Source organism: Mustela lutreola, chromosome 3, assembly GCF_030435805.1.
Source record: "Mustela lutreola isolate mMusLut2 chromosome 3, mMusLut2.pri, whole genome shotgun sequence".
Taxonomy (NCBI): domain Eukaryota; kingdom Metazoa; phylum Chordata; class Mammalia; order Carnivora; family Mustelidae; genus Mustela; species Mustela lutreola.
In genome coordinates this window covers 164,630,980-164,652,140 of record NC_081292.1, presented here as the reverse complement: position 1 = coordinate 164,652,140, position 21,161 = coordinate 164,630,980, and the positions used below count along the sequence as shown (strand labels likewise).

The 21,161-nt window shown below is 49.2% G+C and overlaps 1 protein-coding gene across 4 annotated transcripts in view; it reads right to left on the bottom strand.

Moving 5' to 3' along the window:
• Nucleotides 1–21,161, bottom strand: part of HDLBP (high density lipoprotein binding protein) — a 72,156-nt gene that overhangs the window by 22,498 nt on the left and 28,497 nt on the right. For 2 of the 4 annotated variants that reach the window (XM_059167422.1, XM_059167424.1), the window contains 8 exons: nucleotides 12,721–12,785; nucleotides 11,421–11,533; nucleotides 9,779–9,936; nucleotides 8,341–8,556; nucleotides 2,482–2,688; nucleotides 2,187–2,402; nucleotides 1,470–1,676; nucleotides 1,207–1,314 (listed from right to left, as the gene is read on the bottom strand). In XM_059167422.1, coding sequence (XP_059023405.1) covers nucleotides 1,207–1,314; nucleotides 1,470–1,676; nucleotides 2,187–2,402; nucleotides 2,482–2,688; nucleotides 8,341–8,556; nucleotides 9,779–9,936; nucleotides 11,421–11,496 — 1,188 coding nt within the window. In that variant the 5' untranslated portion in view covers nucleotides 11,497–11,533; nucleotides 12,721–12,785. Of the gene's footprint in view, nucleotides 1–1,206; nucleotides 1,315–1,469; nucleotides 1,677–2,186; nucleotides 2,403–2,481; nucleotides 2,689–8,340; nucleotides 8,557–9,778; nucleotides 9,937–11,420; nucleotides 11,534–12,720; nucleotides 12,786–17,211; nucleotides 17,346–21,161 lie in introns of those variants that run through there. The other 2 variants (XM_059167421.1, XM_059167423.1) reach the window with 2 other exon arrangements.

Sequence of the window (21,161 nt, the reverse complement as noted above, 5' to 3'; positions counted from 1 at the left end):
CAGAACCTGTGGAGCTTTGCTGAGGCAGCGGCCAATCCCAATTGCTTTATGTAAACACATGTCCACAAACTCCCCTGGAATACTGAAGGGGGATGCTGGCGGATGCCTATTACTCTGGTCTAAATATCATGGCCTAATCCTCTTCCTGTCACCAGATATGGGAACTGTGATATCCTCCACGATGTACCTAACAGCAAAACCACAGACTGAAAGCACATCAGTACCAACTGCCCCCATCATTCCCGGCAACACTTTTACTGTTATGGGCCCATTCTTCTTTTATTTAATTTTTAAGAGCGAGAGAGACCATGTGTGTTCCTGCATGTGCACAAGTGAGGGGGTGGGGCAGAGGACGAGGAAGAGAAAGTCTCAAACAGCTTAGCACAGAGTCCAACGAGGGGCTTGATCCCACCACCCTGAGATCACGACCTGAGCTGAAATTAATAGCTGGACGTTCAACTGACTGAGCCACCCAGGCACCCCCAGGGCCACTCTTCTCTGCTCAAGTAAGAAATGAGATAAACAATAGGGATGGAATTTTAACTCATGTACAGCTGCCCAGGGATGGTCCACAGGCAAGGCAGCTCTGTCCTCATTTACAACATACCAGGCAAGAAGGCAACAGGGTACAAGGGCAGTAGGAGAGAGCAGCCCCACGAAGCCACTGCATCTGTGTGAACCAGGGCTCAGAGGTTAGGAAAGCAAAAGGACTAAGAAGTCAGTTGGAAACTAGTGTGAACAGGAGGACAGCAGAGGGGATATGTTCTCTGGCAAGCCATCCTGTGCACGTTCACTGGGAGCTGCGGTGATCTCTGGAAAAGTGGGAAGACGTCAAGGACAAAGATGGAAAGCATGAAGAGGCCGTCACTCCAAGCCTCACACGAGCTGCGCACACGTGTGCTCTTCCAAGAGCACAGATGGAACTGTGCGCAAGTTACTGTGCTGTGACAGAAAAGGGAGATGTCTGCTAAGGTAGTCATGAAACCAAACAAGATACACAATCTCTGGGTAAAAAAACCCAAAAGAATGACAGAGTATTTTTAAAAATTTATTTTGCTCCTCCTCAGTTAACTGTGGAAACCGTCACACACACAATGTGCCACCATCTCCAGGGCCATCCCCAGAATAAACAGCAAGAAAACAAATGTCAGAAGGGAAAGGACAAAAGCAAGAACTCAGAGTAACAAATTCCCAATGCCTCCTCACCTTGGGCATCTGCTGAGTGATTTTGGCCAGATTCTGCCCTTTTTTGCCGATGATGAACCGGTGCAGCCAGGAAGGAGCAGAGACAGACGACACAGTAAAACTGTTGGCCTAGGAAACCAGGAAGCAGAGTGATGGGCTGTGCAGTCTGGGCTCCATGCTCGTGCTCCCTGCCCGACACAGTCCCTGCTCCCGGGGCCCGGAAACGCGAGTCGAGAAGCCGGCCCCATAAGAAGCAGCTAGGATCCACTCCTGAAGGCAGTTACCTTGGCATAGACTTCAGTCAGTGCCTGCCCTAGCTTTTCAGGCTCGCCTCGAAGTATCACAGTCTCCGAGATGCTGTCTGACGGTGGGATCTCCACAGAAACTCCCGTTCTTTCCAGGATCTCCTGTAAGGAATTGCCCTTCGGCCCGATGACATACTTGTGCTGGGATTTCTTCACCTCCACGGCGATGGTTGTGGTCTTCTTTTTCTAAGGAAGAGCACCATAAGGGCATCAGAGGGAAGGGCCAGGGAGGAACAGGTTGGGACAGAACGCTGTCACCAAAAAGGGAGGGAGCAAGCGCAGAGCCCTAGACTATACTCTGTGAGCCCCAGCAAGGGAAGACAGGGAAAAGCCCACTCCCCAGAAACTCCACTGAGCAAGGAGGACTCGGTTTTCTCCCCATGACAATCACCTGAGAATTTAAGTCCCACCCAGACTGACCCCAAGTTCCATCCACACCTCCGAGAAAAAGGTTGGGACTTCACAGCCCACCAGGGTGAGGCTAACCACTAGCTCAGAGACACGGCCAGCTCCGTGCTGCAGGCTTGCCACAGCCTGGCCATCCAGCTCAGAGCTCCAGCCTCTCTTCCCTGCCCAGCAGCACCCCATCCTAACTGACTGGAAACCGAACTCGTCTAGACACAAGAGGCTAGGGGTAGAGCTGGGCCTAAGCTACACCTCCGTGGGACCACCCTACATGCTCTTCCCAACCGCTACCTTCTCCTCGTAGATCTTCTTGATGCGAGCCACAGCCTGAGCCAACTGCTCCTTCTCTCCCGTGAAGACGATTTCTGTCCGGTTGACACTGGGTGGGGGGATGTTGATGCGTGTCCCTGTCTCCTGCATGATCTCGCCAACAAGTCGGTTATATGGCCCGGCGATGAAGGGGTGGAACGCCTTCTCCACTTCCAGCCTCTCAACAGCACGTTTGTCCTGGGAAGGACAGAACCATGAGGGTGTGGCTCTGGGGCTAAGGCCAGTGCACACACCCCAACCTCTCAGCTGGCCCCACCTGCTCAGCAGAGATGAGTAGGACTTCATGGCGAGCTTTCTCGATGCCTTCTTTGGTACCAGTGATCCTGATTTGATTGCTGGCGTCGTCTGGGCGTGGGATCTGGATTTTGGTTGCAGTTTTGAGCTCCAAGTCTTGCAGTTTCTCTCCATTTTTGCCAATAACAAAGCGGTGGTGTTCTTTGGGAATGGCTACAGTCGCTGAGGCCTACAACAGGAAGAGAACCAAAGAACGCTGATGTCTGTAGGTTACGAAAAAGCCTATTTCTCCACAATATTTTCTACAGCTGAAATGCCATTCCTGCCTAGCCAGCCCCCAACCCGTCCCTCAGAACAGTCTCGAGTTAACATCATGTTCTTGGGAAAGCTTAACCTGACTCCAAGGCTAGGAAAAGTTCAAGTGTGATACATTCCCATGGTCCCATGTCACACCTTCAGTTGTCTTAATTATTTAGGGGTAATTATTTCAACATCTTCTTGGCCCACTAAGCCATCATAAGAACAGGAATATTCAGGAATGCTAATCTGTCTTATTTTCCACTTTGATGATTGCTAACACCATCCTAGGACAAGGCAGGAAAGTAGGTACATATTGACTAACCATACTGATTTGTTACTGGAGGCCCAGGCTATTTTTTCCCCCAACCATAAGCCCTATAACCCATAATAAACTATTTTTTTCTATCTCTTTTACCACGAGTTTAAAATAGATAACCTGTCTGAGGAAATAAAATAGAAATAATCCAAAGCGTTCATCCAGTGAATCCAAATGCTACAAATCAAGCAACTTTCTGAGGTGACAGAGAGCAAGGAGGACAGGGGCTCCTAGTCTTCCTGACTCTGTGCAGTCAGTAGCTGCCAAGAAGACTTAAGAAAGGAAGTGTCAAAACTCCCAGCACCGGTGAAGCAGACTCACAGGCCAGTCAGGGGGATAAGCTTATAGCAGACCACTTTACACTCAAAACAAAAATGTTAAATTGTTTCACAGAGTTCCTCACTTCCCAACTAGCGCAGAAAGACCAGCAACTCATATATTCTGTTCAAGTAACGTTTACTCCCAAAGTGGTTCGATATTAGGTAATCAGTGTTACACATAAGAAGAATCCAGTGACTGCCTCCACAGAATTTAAATCTAGTCATGATTAAAAATGTGTAAAGAAAATAAAAACATTAGTTTTTTAATGCGACATACACACCCAGCTCAGCCTGTACTCAGAGCTGTGCTTGAGGGGAGAGCCTGCTGAGGGTGGACCCACATGGAACATGGCCCCATGGAAGGACACCCAAGGAAGCAAAGGAGGCACAAAGATGGGACAAGAAAGAACACAGGCCAGCACCTCTGGGAATGCACAACTTTTTAAAACTCCTGAGGTGTGTAACAGGGAGAAGAGAACTATAATCCAGTATCAACAACTTTAACTTAAACTAACAGTAACTACTTGGAAGATATAATGGGAAAGAATGGCCATCCCAACAGGGAAAAAGAGACAAAGACAAAGTAGCTAGATACAACCCTACAAAAAAGGTGGGACATGTGCATGAGAAATCACAAAACACTCAAGAGATCTAATGCAGTTCTGATCAAAAAGTAGATTATGGGGGCGCCTGGGTGGCTCAGTGGGTTAAAGCCTCTGCCTTCAGCTTGGGTCATGATCCCAGGATCCTGGGATTGAGCCCCATGTCGGGCTCTCCGCTCAGCAGGGAGCTGCTTCCTCCTCTCTCTCTCTCTGCCTGCCTCTGCCTACTTGTGATCTCTGTCAAATAAATAAATAAAATCTTAAAAAAAAAAAAAAAAAGTAGATTATGAAGTCTGTATGGTGGAATAACAAAGAATGGGACAGGAAAAACCTGCAAAAGGACAGTACAGGAGGAATGGTGACAACTGTACTAAATATAAGACTACTTCCCTTAGAACAGAACACTAGTGCACAGAGAAGCAGACCAACACTTTAGAACCAAAAACCCACACAAAGAACAGAGCACACTTTGTAAAAAGAGCCAATCAAATCACAGGGTGGGGAAAACTTAAAACTGGTGTTGGCAACCTAACAGAATCTGGAGAAGGATTAAAGTGGGTCTGCACCTTGCACTGTTCCAGAGAAATCCCAAACTCATCAGGAACTGAAACGAAGAGCCCCCCTTCCAGGCACCAGAGAAAAGATGAGATTTCTTACAACCTGGAAGTGAAAAAAAATTTTCCTAATAAGGACTCAAAAGAACAAAAAGAGTAATGGAATTTGACTGCAATAGAATAAAAAGTCATACAGCAAACACACCAAGATCAAAAAACAAATAGCGAAGTGGGAAATGTCTGTAAGGTACAGTTTTTAAGGACCCAACTACACCAAGCAAGGTGGAGGCCTCTACCTCTGATGGAAAAGGTAGAGGCCTCCACCACTGTCCGAAGACCGTGCACAAAACAAAACCCAGAGTCCTTAAATATTAAAAAGACACTCAAATCTTGTTTATTTGAAAAATCCAAAATAAAAGTATACTCAGCTACCTTCCAGAATGACAAAAGCCCAAGCTTTTGATGGGTGTGGCAAGGTGGTGGGGGAGGCCCTGGAGAGTACAGACAATGGGCAGCACCTGAGGGACAGGCCCACAACTACTACACAATTACTTATGTGTGCTGCTGTCTGACCCAGCCATCTCACTGCTAGGAAATGGATCTTGAGACACAACGGATGGAATAGGAAATCCCACACACGCAAGGTTTTTATTGAGACATGATGTGTAAAAGATTAAGTCGGGAAGGCACCCAAATACCCATCAACAGGAAGGCTTGAATAAATCCCACCACATCTGGTGAGCATCTCACAGTTGTACAAAGGAAGGAGCGGAGCCACTATTTGCTGATACGTAGACACCTCCAGAAAATAATGTAGGAAAAGACAAGGTGCAGAACAGGGCTTACTATGGCAAGTCATCTTCTGCTTCTACTCTCCAACCGGAATAAGAGAAGGGTCCATCAAAGATGATGAATGGCCAGCTGGCAGTGGAGGGAAGGACAGGGTACAGAGGCTGTCTCTGACTGAACCTTATTACACCGCTCTTTGTACCAACCTAACTATATCTCAAGATGACAGCATGCGTTCCTTCTAGTGATTTTAAAATTCCATCTTTTGGGGGCACCTGGGTGGCTCAGTTGGTTGAGCGACTGCCTTCAACTCAGGTCATGATCCTGGAGTTCCGGGATTGAGCCCTGCATCAGGCTCCCTGTTCGTTTGTTTCTCCTTCTGCCCTTCCCCTTCTCATGCTCACTCTCTCTCAAATAAATAAAATCTTAAAAAAGTAAAAACCTTTAAAAATCTCCATCTTTCATCTTCATTACAACTATCAGTTTGAACTCATGCGATAGGTGAAGAGTTCCACATTAGGTCTGTGGCCATGATCAGCCCGGCACTCTCCAGATTAGAGATTAGGAGCTGGGAGACATGAATGGTCATCCCAGAAAGCTGCAGGGTGCCAACCCAAACGGGGTCCCACTGCCCAAAGATGATGCAATCTCACCTTAACAACTAATCAATATATCAAAAGTTTGTAATGACACAGAGAAGGATTCACGGATCCCCAGCAGAGATGCTGCAGCGCCAATGCAGTCCCAACACTGACTGAGCAGCCGGTGGAGGCAAGCTCGTCACAAGGACAGCAACCAGTGTGGGGCAGGGGGCCAGAAAGCTGCCATCCACACCACAGTGAACTGTGGAGAATAATCAAGAATAACCAAGAACTTTATTCATGGACGGATTTGCTGAAGACTCTTGAGTCTAGGGATCCATCTGGGAATCAACAACAACTACACAGGACCACCCAACAAGTTTTCTTGCCAGACAAGTAAGTTGAATGTGAAAGTAACCACCGGGATATAACCACCACTTCACAGGCAACAGTGAGGGACAGTGAGACAAAGCAAACACCTGCTTGTCCCCCAAAATCAAAGGCTTTAAGAAAAGGAGGGGAGGGCACTGCTGAGGAATGGAAGAGGGCATGAGCTCCAACACACACAGCAGGCAGGCCTTGTTTGGATGCCGATTTAAACACATCAACTCAAAAAAAAAAAAAAAAAAAAAGAAATGCACAGATTAAAAAAAATAATAATAAATAAAATAAACACGTCAACTCAGAAAGACATCTGGAGATAATGAGGAAAGTTCATACACAGACCATGTTAAATATGGGCTTATGTCCAGAAATTAAAATTAATTTTAATAAGTGGGTTAACAGCCCAGTAGATTATTTAAGAAAAAAAAAAAAATAGGGGCACCTGGATGGCTGAGTTGGTAAAGGTCCGTCTTTGGTTCAGGTCATGATCTCAGGGCCCTGAGTCCTGATCCAGTCCCACAACTGGACTCCCTGCTCAGTAGTGAGTCTGCTTCTCCCTCTCCCTCTGTGCTCTTTCTCACTCTCTCAAATAAATAAGAATCTTTAAAAAAAAAGTGGGGGCACATGGAATGATTTACAAGTGAATAACATATCTGCAATCTGCTTTAAAGTAATGGCAGCAGATGTGTGGGGGTGCAGAGAGGAGTGGAGTGCTTTGGGTCTCCTCCCTGCCTAGTTTTCAATCACAAATTACTCAAATATTCACAAACGAGTAAACAGCAAAAGCCTGAGAGCTTACTGCTATGCACTAGCCACAATATGAAGCAACTGACACATATTTTCAACTACTTCCACTTAATCATTTCATTCCCTGAAGCTACTGTGGGGGTTAGGGACTATCCCAAGGCCCTGTGTGGCCAAGGGAGAGAGAGCTTGGACAGTACAGGGCAAATCCTGTCCTCCCTGCTGAGCCCCTGGCTCCTGACCCACAGTGCCCTACCTTCTAGCCACCATATTCTAGAGCTGCTCCCCAGTCAGCTCACAGACTCTGGGGAGGACCCCGACTTTTTTTTTTTGGAGGCTGTATTTTAAAGTATCTCTACCCAATGGAGGGCTCGAACTTCCAACCCCAAGATCAAAAGTTGTACTCAGTATACTGACTGAACTAGACAGGCACCTCCTGGACCTCCATTTCTAAGTAAACCCAACTAAAGCTATACCTATTCAATGAAACATTTTTTTAACTTTAAAAAAAAGTCACTTATTTTAGAGAGTGATGGAATGAGAGAGAGCATGTGCACGTATGTGTGCCAGGGGACGGACGGAGGGAGAGAAAATCCCAAGCGGACTCTGCGCCAACCACAGAGCCCAATATGGGGCTTGATCTTAGGACCTCAAGATCACACTCTGAGCTAAAATCAGGAGTCGATGCTCAACCGACTGCACCACCCAGGCATCCATCATTGACATCTGAGTAAGATTCTCTGCGTTTACCTTGATCTTTAAATGATACCGTGTGGAGAAACGCATCACAGGTTTACTTACTTATTACAACAGTCCCCCAGTAAATTTCAAGTAGTGCTATCAGACTGCTAAGGACTATGGGAACTGGTTGAAAACAAGTAACATTTGAACTTGTACTCTCCAGAGATAGGATCTGGAAATGCATTTTTAAGCAGCAATGGGGTGACTCTTGAACCTCGCCCTGGGAATGAGTGACTTGTGGTGGTGTCTTCATTCTACCATCCTGCAGTCCTGGATTCTCGAATGTCTCGGCCTCAGGGACAAGCCTTTATCTTTCAGTCTATTTGCCCAAATAGCAAAAATGGTTGGTGTCCCCCCTTCTGTCACTGATTTAGTGTTTTTTTCAGCTAAAAATGCTGAAAGGTCCCGAACATTGTTGCACTACCTCTGAACTCTGGACTTGGAAGACCTGGGAGGGAAGGGTCTGATGAAACCAGAGCCGTATGTGTTGGGAGCCAGTGGCACAGAACTGGAGTACACCCACCAGGAGGACGGGGCTGGTGAGACCCACCTGAGTCTGCAGTCTAGCGACAATGTCCTTCCGGGCTTTCATGACGGCGTCCAGCTTCCCTGACACCATGATGGAGAGGCCCTGGTCTTTGGCAAGAGACAGCTCCAGATGGGCACCAGTCCTCTGCATGATCTCCAAGCAGATTTTTGCTTGTTCACCTTCTCCAAACTGGTTCATGTCCTTGTATTTTCTCTCCTCCAGGGGTACATGGAACACCTACTCAGCAAAGGTCAAAAAGGGAAGGTGAAGACATCAAGAGATGGGAGGGCGTGTAAGGGTTTAGGCACTGAATATGCAGAGTAAGAAGCACGAGTTCACTCATCTCTATGTATCCCTGCTCCTAGGCTAGAGAGACTGGAGTGGAGAGGCAGTCAGAAAGCACCAAAGGGCAGGAGGCAGGCGCTCCAGCAAAGAGAACGACTCCCTGACACAGACAGCAAAGAAGCATCAGGTGGCAGCCGAGTGCAGTGGAGGGAAGAGACAGGGAAGGGAGAGAGGCTGGAAGACAGGGGGACACAGAGAACCACCACACATAGAGGTCAGCAAGAGCAAAAGGGTGAGGGCAACGAATAGGGGCAGGCGGGGAGCAGTATGAGCACAGTGGGGTGCAGTCCAAGCAGGAAGAAAGGAAAGGGCCAGGTCCCTATGCCTCTTCTACAGCAAGAGGTGAAGGCAACGAAGCAGGGTTCAGGCAGGAGGATACAAGCTGACCGATGATCCAGCTTCGCTCCAGCTGTTCTGTGGAGGAGGGAGTGAGCAGAGGCAAGGGTGGAAGCAGGAGGAACCAAAATGACTCCTGTTCTTGGGTCTGAACCCCTATGTAGAACATGGTGCAGTTAACATGATCAGGAAGACTGAGGACACACCAGTCCCATCTTAGACAGCCACCAGAATGGAAAGATCCAGGATACAATTGGTTAAGAGTCTCAGGTTCAGTGAAGGGGACTTCTCAGCAAGTGGGTGGTAGGTGATCGGCAACCACAACCCAACACGAGTACACACAGAGAGAAGTACTTTGCCTGCCAATATCCCATGCTAAGGTAACAGAGAGATGGGGTAACGAGATCAAAGAAAACCAAGAAAATGGGGTCACGTACGCCAAAAGGAAAAGACTTGCTTTGACATGGTGGGAGAGAAAGCAGAGAAGACGGACAAGTTCTTGTTGGGGCTGGTGACGTGGAAAGCCCCTTCCAGCAACTGGGAGCAGAGAAGGTTGTAGTGGACCTAAGAAACAACGGGACCTGTTCCTCGAGTGCCGGGACCAGACGGTAAGCATGAGCATGGACGGCTCACAAGCAGTGGGGTCGGATCTACTCCGAAAGCCTCTCCCCTTACATGCCCCAAAGCCTGCTCATTCGTGTGTGTTCAGAACCCATTCCATCAGAGGCTTCCACTTCCTGCTTGGAGGAGCAGGTAAAGAAAAGAAAGGAGTTTCTACCTGAGTGATGACAGAAGCTTTGATGGGCCGGATCTTGTTACTCCAGGCGCCAGCAGGCTCCTGGGCATTTTCCAAGCAAGCTGATTTCTCCGGGAGTGGAGGAAAGGCATCTTTGTAGGTTGGGGGGTCGCTCTCCTCTTCTGAATTTAAAGTAGCAACTGGACCGGCCAACATGGATTAAAAGGAAATACAGTGCTTTCAACATTAGACAAAAAAACACTTGGAGAGTTTTAATGTCAAAATAGAAGAGAAACAACATTAATTTCTTGAGTGACACCCTGTACCCCAATCCCTTCATTCAGCGATGGGAAGCATCCCAGGAGGTCCCTAGGCCCAGCGTGCCCTCAGGTTCAGCATGTGGCCTGGAGAAGTAGCCTTCCTTAGGAGCGGTCAGTTCAGACACTGGGGGCTCCACTCCTCTCTGAACGGGGTGAGCCCCTTGAAAACAGGCCTTACCACAAAGAATTTCAGCCCCAGACCCTGCTGATCCTGTACTTAAAAAAATCACAACTATGACAATGCCTGGCACATAACCAGCCCTTCAGTTCGCAGAACAAGATAACGCTGTTGCTCAGCACTGCCTGTGGGGACTGCCTCTGAGACAGACTCCAGCCAACTGCCCACCAGAGTACACGGTGCTGAAAATCACCCTTGTGGGAGCTGCCATCTCTGACCCCCGCCCCCTGCAAAGAGCAACAAAAGCAGTAAGTGCTTCCATTCCCCACAGTGCCCTGATCATTCACGGTTTTGTGTCCCATTAACCACAGCTCCGTGAAAACAGGAGAGGAACTGTTTTGGAGCACCCCAAATGCCCCAGCAATGGCAGGGCTCAATAAAACCCACTGTGAATGGATGTGCCACAGAGCAGGGAGATGACCTTTGGAATCAGACAGGCCTGCGTCCATCTCGGGGTTCACCACTTCTAGCTGCGCAGCTCTGCTATCCGGGGACACCAGTAAAGGCCTGGCGCTGATAAGCAGCTGGAGCCCGTCAGAGCCTTGCTTCCCTCATCTAGAAATGCAGACTCTACAGGGCTGGTGCATCAGGTAAAGAGAGTACGTCTGGCAGGCACTCTGCACGATGTGGGCCTCCACTGCCCTAGAAATGAGCACTTATAACACAGCCAGTGGGATGCACGAAGTGAGTTTTTTATTTTAATTACACTTAACAACTGACTGTTGATTCAGTTAATCTACTCTCTCACCTGAACATTTTAAATAATTCTACATACAGCTGAAAGATTATAGATGAACCTTTAGCATTCAAATCAAGCTATCCTGTTTTTGTAAATATATACCAGATTTTGAAGGATTTTAGTTCAGCACACTTGGGGGACAGCAATTTTGAAAAACAATCTCATTTTAATGACCAAAGATCAAAATCACTGGCTTTCCCGAAAGGAAGTGGTCCACACTTCAAAACTTCCTGCACCCAGAAGTATCTGTCAGTCCGCCCAATTCCACCTTGCACAAAAGAGCCATGCAGGCAGTGCCAGATGGAGCAGGGAAGAGGTAAGAGGCCAGGCTCCACCCCGCAGCTCCTCCAGTCCCAAAAGGCACTTCTCAAAGGCCCTAAAGGTCTGACAAAGATTTGGAAGCAGTGGTGTCTCCAAATGGGAAGATGAGGACAAAAGGGCGTTCACCTTTCATCTGTTGCGGAATCAGCCCACTTCGGTGTTCAGCAAAGCTCTCTTGGGTCAAAACTGCAACGGAGCTCATGGTTGATCTCGCGCCTACGCACAATCCGGGTGAGCCACTGAAGCGGGAGGGAGGGTTGCAGAGACGAGAGTGTCAAGGCACAGCCAAACTGTGAGGCACAGAGTTTTAGCCAAAGGCTTCATCCTGTTTCACCAGCAAACCACACCATTTTCTTCACTTACAACCTCTGATACAAAAGGATACCCAAACTTTCAGTAAATGAGGAAAGAAAAAATGCAAATGAAGGATGGTCCTTGGACAACTCTCTCCTCAAAGGTTATCCTCTATGTGAGGAGCCAGAGGCCCCAGCTGACAGCTCTAGTCCCATGATCTCTGAGGCTCTAGAGACAGCCTGCAGATCAACCTCTGGAAGTTTTTCCTAACAGCCATCTCAGTTATTTTGTTCATCCACGTGCCTCCTGATGCTTATAAAATACACCACAGGACAGTGGCTACAAGAAGCAATCAGCCCACCTCTGCAAGGATAGCAGGCCCGGTCAGCAAGGCTCAGAGCACTGCACACTAGCAATGTCCACAGGCCCCAAGGCACAAAGAGCAGTCTCTCATCACCCACTGGTGACACTATAACAGCAAGGAGTGGGCGGTGAAGTGCCTGACAGGGGCTGGCTGGTTCTTGTCTGGATGTCCTAGCTCTCACGGGTCAGAGTGGACTCAGAGCAGGTGGGACCTGGCCCAGGGGCACACAGTTCCTCAGTTCATGGAAGGCACCAAGCAGTCTCTGCCTCCAGACCCCACGCCTGAGGGCCGGGGTATGCAGTAGGACTCGGGCTCATCCAGGCAGGTGTGTTCACTTCCTCCCTTCAACTCTAGGTGAGCTCCAAGCTACTGTGATGAGGAGAAACCCACTCTTTCATGTCATTATGCTCCAAGTGTCTTTCTCCACCACCATGGCAAAGCATAAGAGAGGTAAGTGATGTAATAAGAGAGAGCTTTTGCCTAATTTTCACAGCTCCGTGAGACCTTGTTCCAAGTTCAAGAAAATTAAGCCCTGCATTCCTCACGAGATGCACGACCCAAATTCAGATAATCCTGATCAAATGTAATTCACATTTGAGAGAATAGGTTTAAAACTAGGTGGAAGCCAGATGATGTACCTGAAGGGTACACGTGGACATGGCTCCTGTCGTTACAGCAAGTCTCTCAGGAGCCACTAGAAACGTAATGAAAGAAGGTACACATGCAGCCCAGGGACAAGAAACCTTCAGAAAGGACAGTAACACTTACCAGCAAAACGGTCAGTAGCCAGAGAGTCCGTCCTGAGGCCGCCTATGTCAGCCTGCCAGTTTTTGCTGTGTGGGACAGGAAGGGAGGGCAAACAAGAAGAAAACCAGAGGGAAGTTACTTAGCTGCATTCTATAACCCAGATCCTTTTACCTCCCAACCAAAAGAAAGCAAAACGTTATTTATACTTTGCTTACTAATACTAATATTTAGACAAGTTTCTTGGGGGAAAAAGGATGCTCTGCCCCCAGGCTACTAGCTTCAAACAAAACCTATCAGAATAAAATCTAAACCATCCAAAACTTTGAGAGGGCAACTTTTCCCCCTGGACCTGAGGGAGTGATCCCTTAATGTCAAAACTTTTAAATTTGACCATTTTGAAGTAACATCCTTACACAATTGATGGTTCTCCTGCATGGCTGAGTAATTTCTCCTGTATTCCCCTTAATCTCTGACTGCTGTGCCACAAAGACAAAGACTCGGTGAAACTGCGCTCCCATGCAGTACAGAATGTGGACCTTGGGGTCCTGAGCTCTTTAGGGTGACTGAGAGCTACTGCCTTTATGAGCTCGCTATGGGTTTGTAGTTACTTTGTTCTCCCTGTTCTCCTGTAAAAGTCCTTCGGTCCCTTCTAATCCACTGGGGATTTAGAAACCAGCCATAAAATAGCAGGGTTGGAAGGAGCCTTCAAAGGCTGTCTGGGGAGGACCAAGAACTACTCTGTGAAGCAAGAGGGTGTGGGCCATCTTGCCTTGGGGACTTCGGGAGAGGGAGGCTTCCCAGTAGGTTACCTGCCGCTTTACACAAACCCCACACACACTCAGTAAAGTGCAAGGAGGTGGATTTTACGATGGGGGTAAGTAAGGTAGGTGTCCAAAATGGGAGAATCCACAACAGTAATAAGAACACCGACTACCTAAATGGAGAATAACATTGCCAAATTCTTGTCAATACGGCGATGCGTAAATCAGAAGCTAGAAGACAGGTCGCGGCAATCAGGGGTGTATCAGCAGACTCTGGATTTAAGAGGGTCTCATTATCCAGCAGCGTTTTAGGACTTAAACAAACAAACAAACAAACAAAAAAACAAAAACCCGAACAAACAAACAAAAAACCCCACAAATCTCTAAATGCAGGGTTTGAGTCACACAGGCAAAGTATAAACCAGAGAGGTTCTGGCCTCTTTGGGGCCCGAGTCCCACCAGACAATCCTCTGTACCAAGATGGATAGAGAAAAATGAAGATATATTGACCAGGACAACTCTGAGAATCTCCCTCCAACAATGCTAGCCCACAGGTTCTAAAGATTAAGACTTTGCTATGAAATCAAAGTGTCAGAGTAGCACATCCACAGATGGATTTCGATAAGGTATACAGCACTTGGAATCCCTGGGGTTCCAAGTGTCTAGCCTGTGCACATTTAGCTAGGCTAGGCACAAGATGGAGGTGTTCTAGGTCAAAGTGCCAGCAGCGAACCCAGGACCCAGGTGTCCACCCTGCCCTCCTTGCTTAGAACTCGTACTTGGGCTGTACCTGCTCTTTTACCTGCTGACCTTGCATCTCAACAGCCTCCCACTCCAGGTCACGCTATGTCACTTCCTAAAACCTACAGCCATCTACTCCCTAATGAGAGACAGACGGACAGACAGCTTCTCCACATGAACATGTTCATACCCTCTCCTCTGGGTTTCCACTGACCAGCCTCCCTCCTGCCCTTCTGGACAAGGGCAAATCTTCAGTGCCCAGTGATAACCACGGGTAAGCCTATAAAATACAGTAACTGTCCATCCCACCTCCCCTCCTCCCAGGAGCAATTTCCACCCTGCACCTAGTGTCACCTAAGATAAGACCAATTCCTAAAAGTCTCTTCTGAGATAGCTAACACCTTTCAGCAGTCAATTCCAGCCAACTCTTCTACAAAACTCCTTAGTCCAAGAGGCTCAAGAAAGGGTCACCAACCCTACTAAACCTACTAATGTGTCAGAGGGAGAGCCTATCCCAGAGCCTCTAATGACCCCAAGTGTGCACAGGCCCTTGAGCAGCAGAACAGAGTGGATCTCCAGAAAGTCCAGACTTGTCTGACAAGATACGTGAGGTCTCTAGTCCCCAGATTTCCAGTGGCAGTTTATCACAGGTGGAAATGAATGGATCGCAAGAAGTAGCAGAGTTAACATCAGAGCTCTTATATCAAATAAAGTTTCTCATTTTCTTATAAACTTCTCAAAACCCCATGTTTTTAGAATCTACTTTAAACACATATGTAAATGCAGACCTCCCTCTACCTGAGGCTCTGGGCTGAGACTGTATAAAAGGCCAATGGCAGTTCTCCTAACATGCTCTCAGCATGACTGCCTGCCTGCCTCTACTTCCACAAAGCAGCACCTAAGAAACTGCCCCCCACAGCCTTATGCCCACCCAAACCTGCTTCCTACTAGCCCTCGTTCTGTCTTCACAGACAACACCCAGCAAGATGACTCCCACTCCATCGAGTCTTTGGACGACCTCACCAGTGATCACTACTATCTTAAGTTCTCAGGGGACCTTACACAAGCTCCATTATCAAAGAATAGAGGCCAAACATGCTATCACAGTTCCTCACTTAATCTAATAAACTGCTCAAATCGAGCTGGAAAGGGACCTCAGGCACCACTTGACAGCAATCTTTGACTACCACCAGAGAGGACCTGTGCGGCTTTCCAAGGGAGCCCTGCTTCACCTCTGCACAGCTGTCAGAATAGTCTGCCTCATGTAGTGCCAAGATCTACAACTTCTTGCTCCACTCTTGCCACAGAGAACAAGTCCACTCTTCTCTACAAGAGTGCTTCAGACATGTGAAGCCCTTTCTCCTCCAGTTCTTCCCAAGATTGCTCCAATCCCTTCCTCATTTTGGTTGCTCTCAAGTACTCTCCCTGCAGGAAGCACTGAGATCCACTCACTCAAAGCAAATCTCAAACTACTCTCAATGTGGACTTTAAGTCTTATTTCTCAGAGTGTAAATGTTGGGAGGGGTGCACGGGGGAACACCTCTCAAAATATAACTAAGCAGCAAACAGAACTAGACCCAAAGGAAGGCAGGCAGACAGAAGCACAGACTCTACTCTTCCATCAGGGAGAACTGTCAGGCACTCCTATCATGTGGGAGAAACTCAAAGTCCCAATGACATCTGCAGACTACATCTGAAGCCTGATCCTAACACACAGACAACAGGAAAAGTCTTTAAAAGAAGAATTTTCTTTCTCTATTATAAACACTTGTTGATTCCCTGGTGCCATTCTGCCAATTATATTTTCAAAAGGAAAAGTCTTTGCAAAGAAGTAAAAGCAGGGAAAGAACTTTAGCTCAGCCACCTAATGACAATCTCCTCGCTTCACAAAACTAGACAGGACTGAACATGGATGACATCAAGAACCTCCGGTGGAAACCCAGAACTCCCGTCCTCTTCCTTCAAAATTAAATTTACTTTTATCCCCACACTAAACCTGCAAAGGAATTTCCCCCCCAAAAGTACTTCTCAAGACCCACAAACCAAGCTTGAGAACAAACCCAAATTCCCCGCGGGCTAAAAGTTCCCAAAGCTCCAAGGCGAGAGCGCGAGGCCCCACGAGGGCCAGGTGAGCGGCTCTGGCGAGTTCCGAAGTCGGCACCCGTCCCGCAGGAGGAACTTTCGCAGATGCCACCTCAGCAGGCCCTCCCACTGGCCACGCGAGCCCGCGGGCGGGGACAGGCTTAAAGGGGCAGTAACGCACTCGGCCTCCCCGCCTTTCATCCAAATTCGGTATTTTTCCGTAATGTATTTTTCGTGCGCGGACCCTGGGGTGCGTCCAAGTTGTGCGGCAGCCCTCCAGGGGAGCAGGCCCACCGACCACGTAGACTGGCAGCAGGTGGAGGTGCGGCTGGGCCTGCACCGGCCCTGCCACTGTCCCAGCCCCGGCCCTGCCCTTCGGGACCCGCACTGCACCCCCGGCACCCCCCCTCCCATCCCGGGCCGGAGGGGGGTGCGGGGGGGTGGGTGGAAGGAGCAGCCCCGCGGCCCGACGCCCACGTCACCGGCCCGGGCCCCAGGTCTGCCGCCCCTCCCCCGCACCGGGCTAAGGGGCTGGCGGGGGGGGGGGGGTGCGGAGGAAGCGGGACCCTGAGGGGTTGCCTCCGCGGGAGGCGCGGGTGTGTGCGTGCGGGGGGGGGGGCGCGGGCAGGCGCCAGCGACTCGGGAAAGTTTCTCACTCTTCCCAAGCCGGCGCCGCGGCCCATGCGCAGTGCTGACACGTAGCCGCCCCCCGGGTCAGGCCGGGCGGCGGAAAGGGAGGGAGTGCTTGGGAAGGGGGGACGCCCGGTTGGCGGCAGCGGGGGAGAGTTGTGGGGGAGGCGACCGCGGCCCCTCCCCCGCCCGGCGCTCCACGTCGGCAGCCCGCGCCCCTCCCGCCCCGCGCCCCAACTTCCCCGTGCGCCCCCTCCGCTTTAGCGCCCGCCCCCGCCCCCCTGCGGCCAGTGCTCACTGCTCGGGGTCGGCCCGTCCGTACCGCCGTCCCGCCGCCCGCCGCAGAGAAGCCGGGCCGCGCTCCGAGACCGGCGACCGGGCCCCCGCGGCTATATAGGGCGGCGGCTCCAATCCCGCCGAGACACGTCAGGCGGCGGCCGCCCCGCCTCGCCCCGCCCCGCCCCCGCCGCTGCGCCCCGCCCCCGCCCCGCCCCCGCCGCCCCCCGTGGGGTCCCCACGCGCGGCTCCCGTCCCGCCCGGCCGGGGCGAGCGGTCAGGGTCTGGACCCAACTCCGGAAGGGCTCCATGGCTTCCAGAGTGGGTGGTGGGGTCGGAGACTTGAGAAATGCACCCCCCAACCCCCACCACCTCCGGAGCTCGGCGCAGAGACCCGCACCGGCCGGCCCAGTCACTGGCAATACCGCCTGCCTCCCCACCCGAAAAATAAACGAGACCGCGAAGGACAACACAAAGGAAATTAACTGCCGCCTCCTCCTGGTGCACGGATGGACGCTGAAGCGGCTCCAACCGAACCCAAGTCCGTGCCCCAGAAGTTCGGAGCAGCTTCCTTCCGGGTGCTCGGGGGGGGGGGGGGGGGGTTCAGCTCCTGGTGTAGCTCATCACCTCCACAAGTAGCCCCACTCGCTGACCACCCTCCTTATGTCCATAGTGCATGCTGTCCGCATTGAGGTAAGAACAGGTATGCCTACTACGTGCCCAGCCCAAGAGCCAGCAGGAGAATCACCTCCACTCCAGAGGCTTCCACCCTAGACGAGGAGATGGCTGATCAGGTCTGTGACCCTTGCATAATAAATAATTGCACTGTTTGATTTTTTTAAAATCAAGGGCGGGCCCAGCACAGTAACCTGTAGACATCAGCTTGTACCTCTGATAGAAGTGTCCTGAGCAGAGTCCTACATACATTACGTGTGTGCCCCACACAGGGCAAGAGCACGGGATTGTGGGCAGAAGAGGCCAGCTTCAGCAGGAAGCCCACAGCCTGGTCAGCACAGCTGGTAGCTCTCATACAGGTGTTGCTGAGGTGGGGAGGATGACCGGAATTTGGAGTGGGAGAAAGCGCGACCAGATGTACTTTTTTCAGTGGAACACAAAGTGTTGGGGGGAGGGGGTTGGGCCACTGCAGTTGTTCAGTGTGAAGGTGACACCAGCTTTCAGTTGTGGTTGGCAATGGAACATGAACTAGGTGGCCAGATTTGGAAGGTAGCACCAAGAAGTTCCTCACTAACTGAAGGCAGAGCCTGATAGGAGTTAAGAATGGGGGGAGGGGCACCTGGGTGGCTCAGTCAGTCGGGAGCCTAGGGGCTCAGTCATTAAGCCTCTGGCTTCCACTCAGGTCATGATCCCAGGGTCCTAGGAGTCCCGCATCAGGCGCCCTGCTAAGTGGGAAGCTTGCTTCTCCCTCTCCCACTCCCCCTGCTTGTGTTCCTTCTCTTGCTCTGTCAAATAAATAAATAAATAAAATCTTTAAAAAAAGAAAAGAAAAAGAAAGAAAATGAATGTCAGGGAGGTTCTTGGCTGCCTGCACTGAGATTGGGAGACTAAAGGAAGACCAGACTGGAAAGGGAGGAGTGTGATGCAAAAAGCTGCCTTGGGGATGTGATGTGAGATGCCCACTGGATGGCCAAGTGCAGAGGTCAAGTCGGAAACTGCATGTGCAAGCTGAAGGTCAGGGGAGAAGCCCAGCCCGACCAGCAGGAGCCCCTCATGACATCACTGCAGAAGAGAAACTATGTGAGGCAGTCAAAAATCCACCCTGTAGAGCCAAGGACATCATCGTCAAAGCACTGCCCCAAGTCCCTAGGGTGGGACCTGGACAGATGGCATATCCTTACACTTGGAAGAACCTCCTGAAGCACCAAGCTCTTCAGCATCCCTTACTATGGTTATTAGTGTTTGCAGGTAGTCCTTCCATGGAGACTAACCAACCAGCAATTCAGACAAGTGTGTTTTTTTGTTTTGTTTTTAAAGTCAGTACTGTGTGTATATGTGTGTGGCGGGGGTGGGGGGGGGCGGGGAGGGTTGAGAGGGAGGAAGAGGGGAGGGATTCCCAAACAGTTGGCAGGTCAACTGTCAAGAAACTTCCAGTGAAGCTTGGCAATCACCACAGTCAGAAGGCTCACATGGTAGCTGCTGCACAGAAGCCCTTAAGAGATGTAAAAAGACACTGTAAAATCAGATGTTGAATTTGTGGTACAGACCATCCCAGGATGCTTCTTTGCTGATCATTATGACCAGCTTTTCTTCCCAGCAAGCTTCAGTGCATTAAACTAATAGTTTGTAGAGGCAGATTTTGAGAGCGCTGGGTCCAGCAACAGTCACACCAGATAATGTGTGAGGAACCCCCCTATGGGTACCTCAAAAAGGGAACATCAGTCTGTGACATTTGGGTTTTTAGCTCTCAAGGGGGATATACATGGGAGAAGATGTGGGTTTGCTCAAGTTAAAATTTAGAACAGCATCCCCAGCCCCACACAGCCATGGCCCTCAAAAGAACTCTCAAAAGAAGGTAGGCCATTTGGGGGGAAAAAAAAGAAGAAAACAAACCCACCAGCATAGAGACTTTCCAATCTGCTTTACCAGGTGGTGAGAGCTCCTCTTGAGTATCAGCAACCATGGACTAATACTCAATAAAGATTTAGGGCTCAAGTCCTTACAACTCCCATTTTTCTAGGACCCCACCAGCCCAAATCTAGGAATTAGCAACACAGAAAGCAACCCCACACAGCAGAAAATAAACCTCATACCAGGCTACAAGTCATATCCACAAATCTATCCACAATGCAGAGAGGCTGTAAGTCCAAAATTCAGAAACGACGACGACTGAAGTTGGATTAGACTCAAGAACTTCAGACGACAGAACTATCAGATTGAGACTATAAAAAAAATCCTAGTAATTAGAGATGTAAAACAGAAAGGTGGCCTTTAAAAACTGTCAAGAGATAGAATAAATGCAAAGGGTTAAGAGCTACTGATACGAGTGGAGCCTGGGTGGCTCAGTCAGTTAGTTATGCATCTGGCTTTTGGTTTTGGCTCAGGTCATCTCAGCTTTTGCTTGAGATTCTCTCTCCTCTCCCTCTGTTCCCCAAACTCCCTTGCATATGCTTGCGGTCTCTCAAATTAATAAAGTCTTAAAAAAAAAACTATAGATAAGAGAATGAGAAAGTCCAACATAGTCTAATAGAAGTTCCGAAAGAAGCCATCACAAGAACAGAGAAGCAGTATTGGAAAAATAGCAGGGAAAATTCTAGGATGTAATGATAACCTCCTTCCCCCATGCAAGAAATAGAGCAGGTAGCTGGCAACACCCTTTAAAATAATTCACCCCGAAACATGCCAAAGACAAGAGTAGAACCTAAAAGCGACTAGAGAAGAGGCAGCTTACCTATGGAGGAACACCAGGAGATTGCACACCTGCCAGAGGCCAACAAACCAACACCTGTAAACTATGCTGAAGCAAGTACCTGTCGATTCAGAACCCTTTCTGTCATTTAAAGACATTTAGACTATGAGCAAGCTATTGCTACAGATGGATGGCTGCTGGAGTAACCACTGAAGGGACAGGCTCTGGGAAGGAGGAACCAAGAGCCAGAGAGTCCTGCCAGGAAGAATACTGACAAAGAAACCAGTAACCCAGATAAAGTGAAACAAGCGCTGACCACATACTAAACAATAAAATCGGGAGGAAATTAAAATACAAAATGTAATTAAAATAGTAAGCAGCAACCAAATATAAGATGAAAGGAAGAAACTGAAGTTGGAATATTTCAGATCATTATTTGAGAAAAGGTTAGAAATACTAATTTTAGACCTTGTTGAATTAATAAAACAAACTTAAAAATAATCTAGTGAAAGCACAATTTTTAACTTTCAAATAAAAAAAATCTAAACTCCTATTCAAACAGAAGTTCCTGGCAATGTTCTAGATCTTGGATGAGATCTAACTTAGTG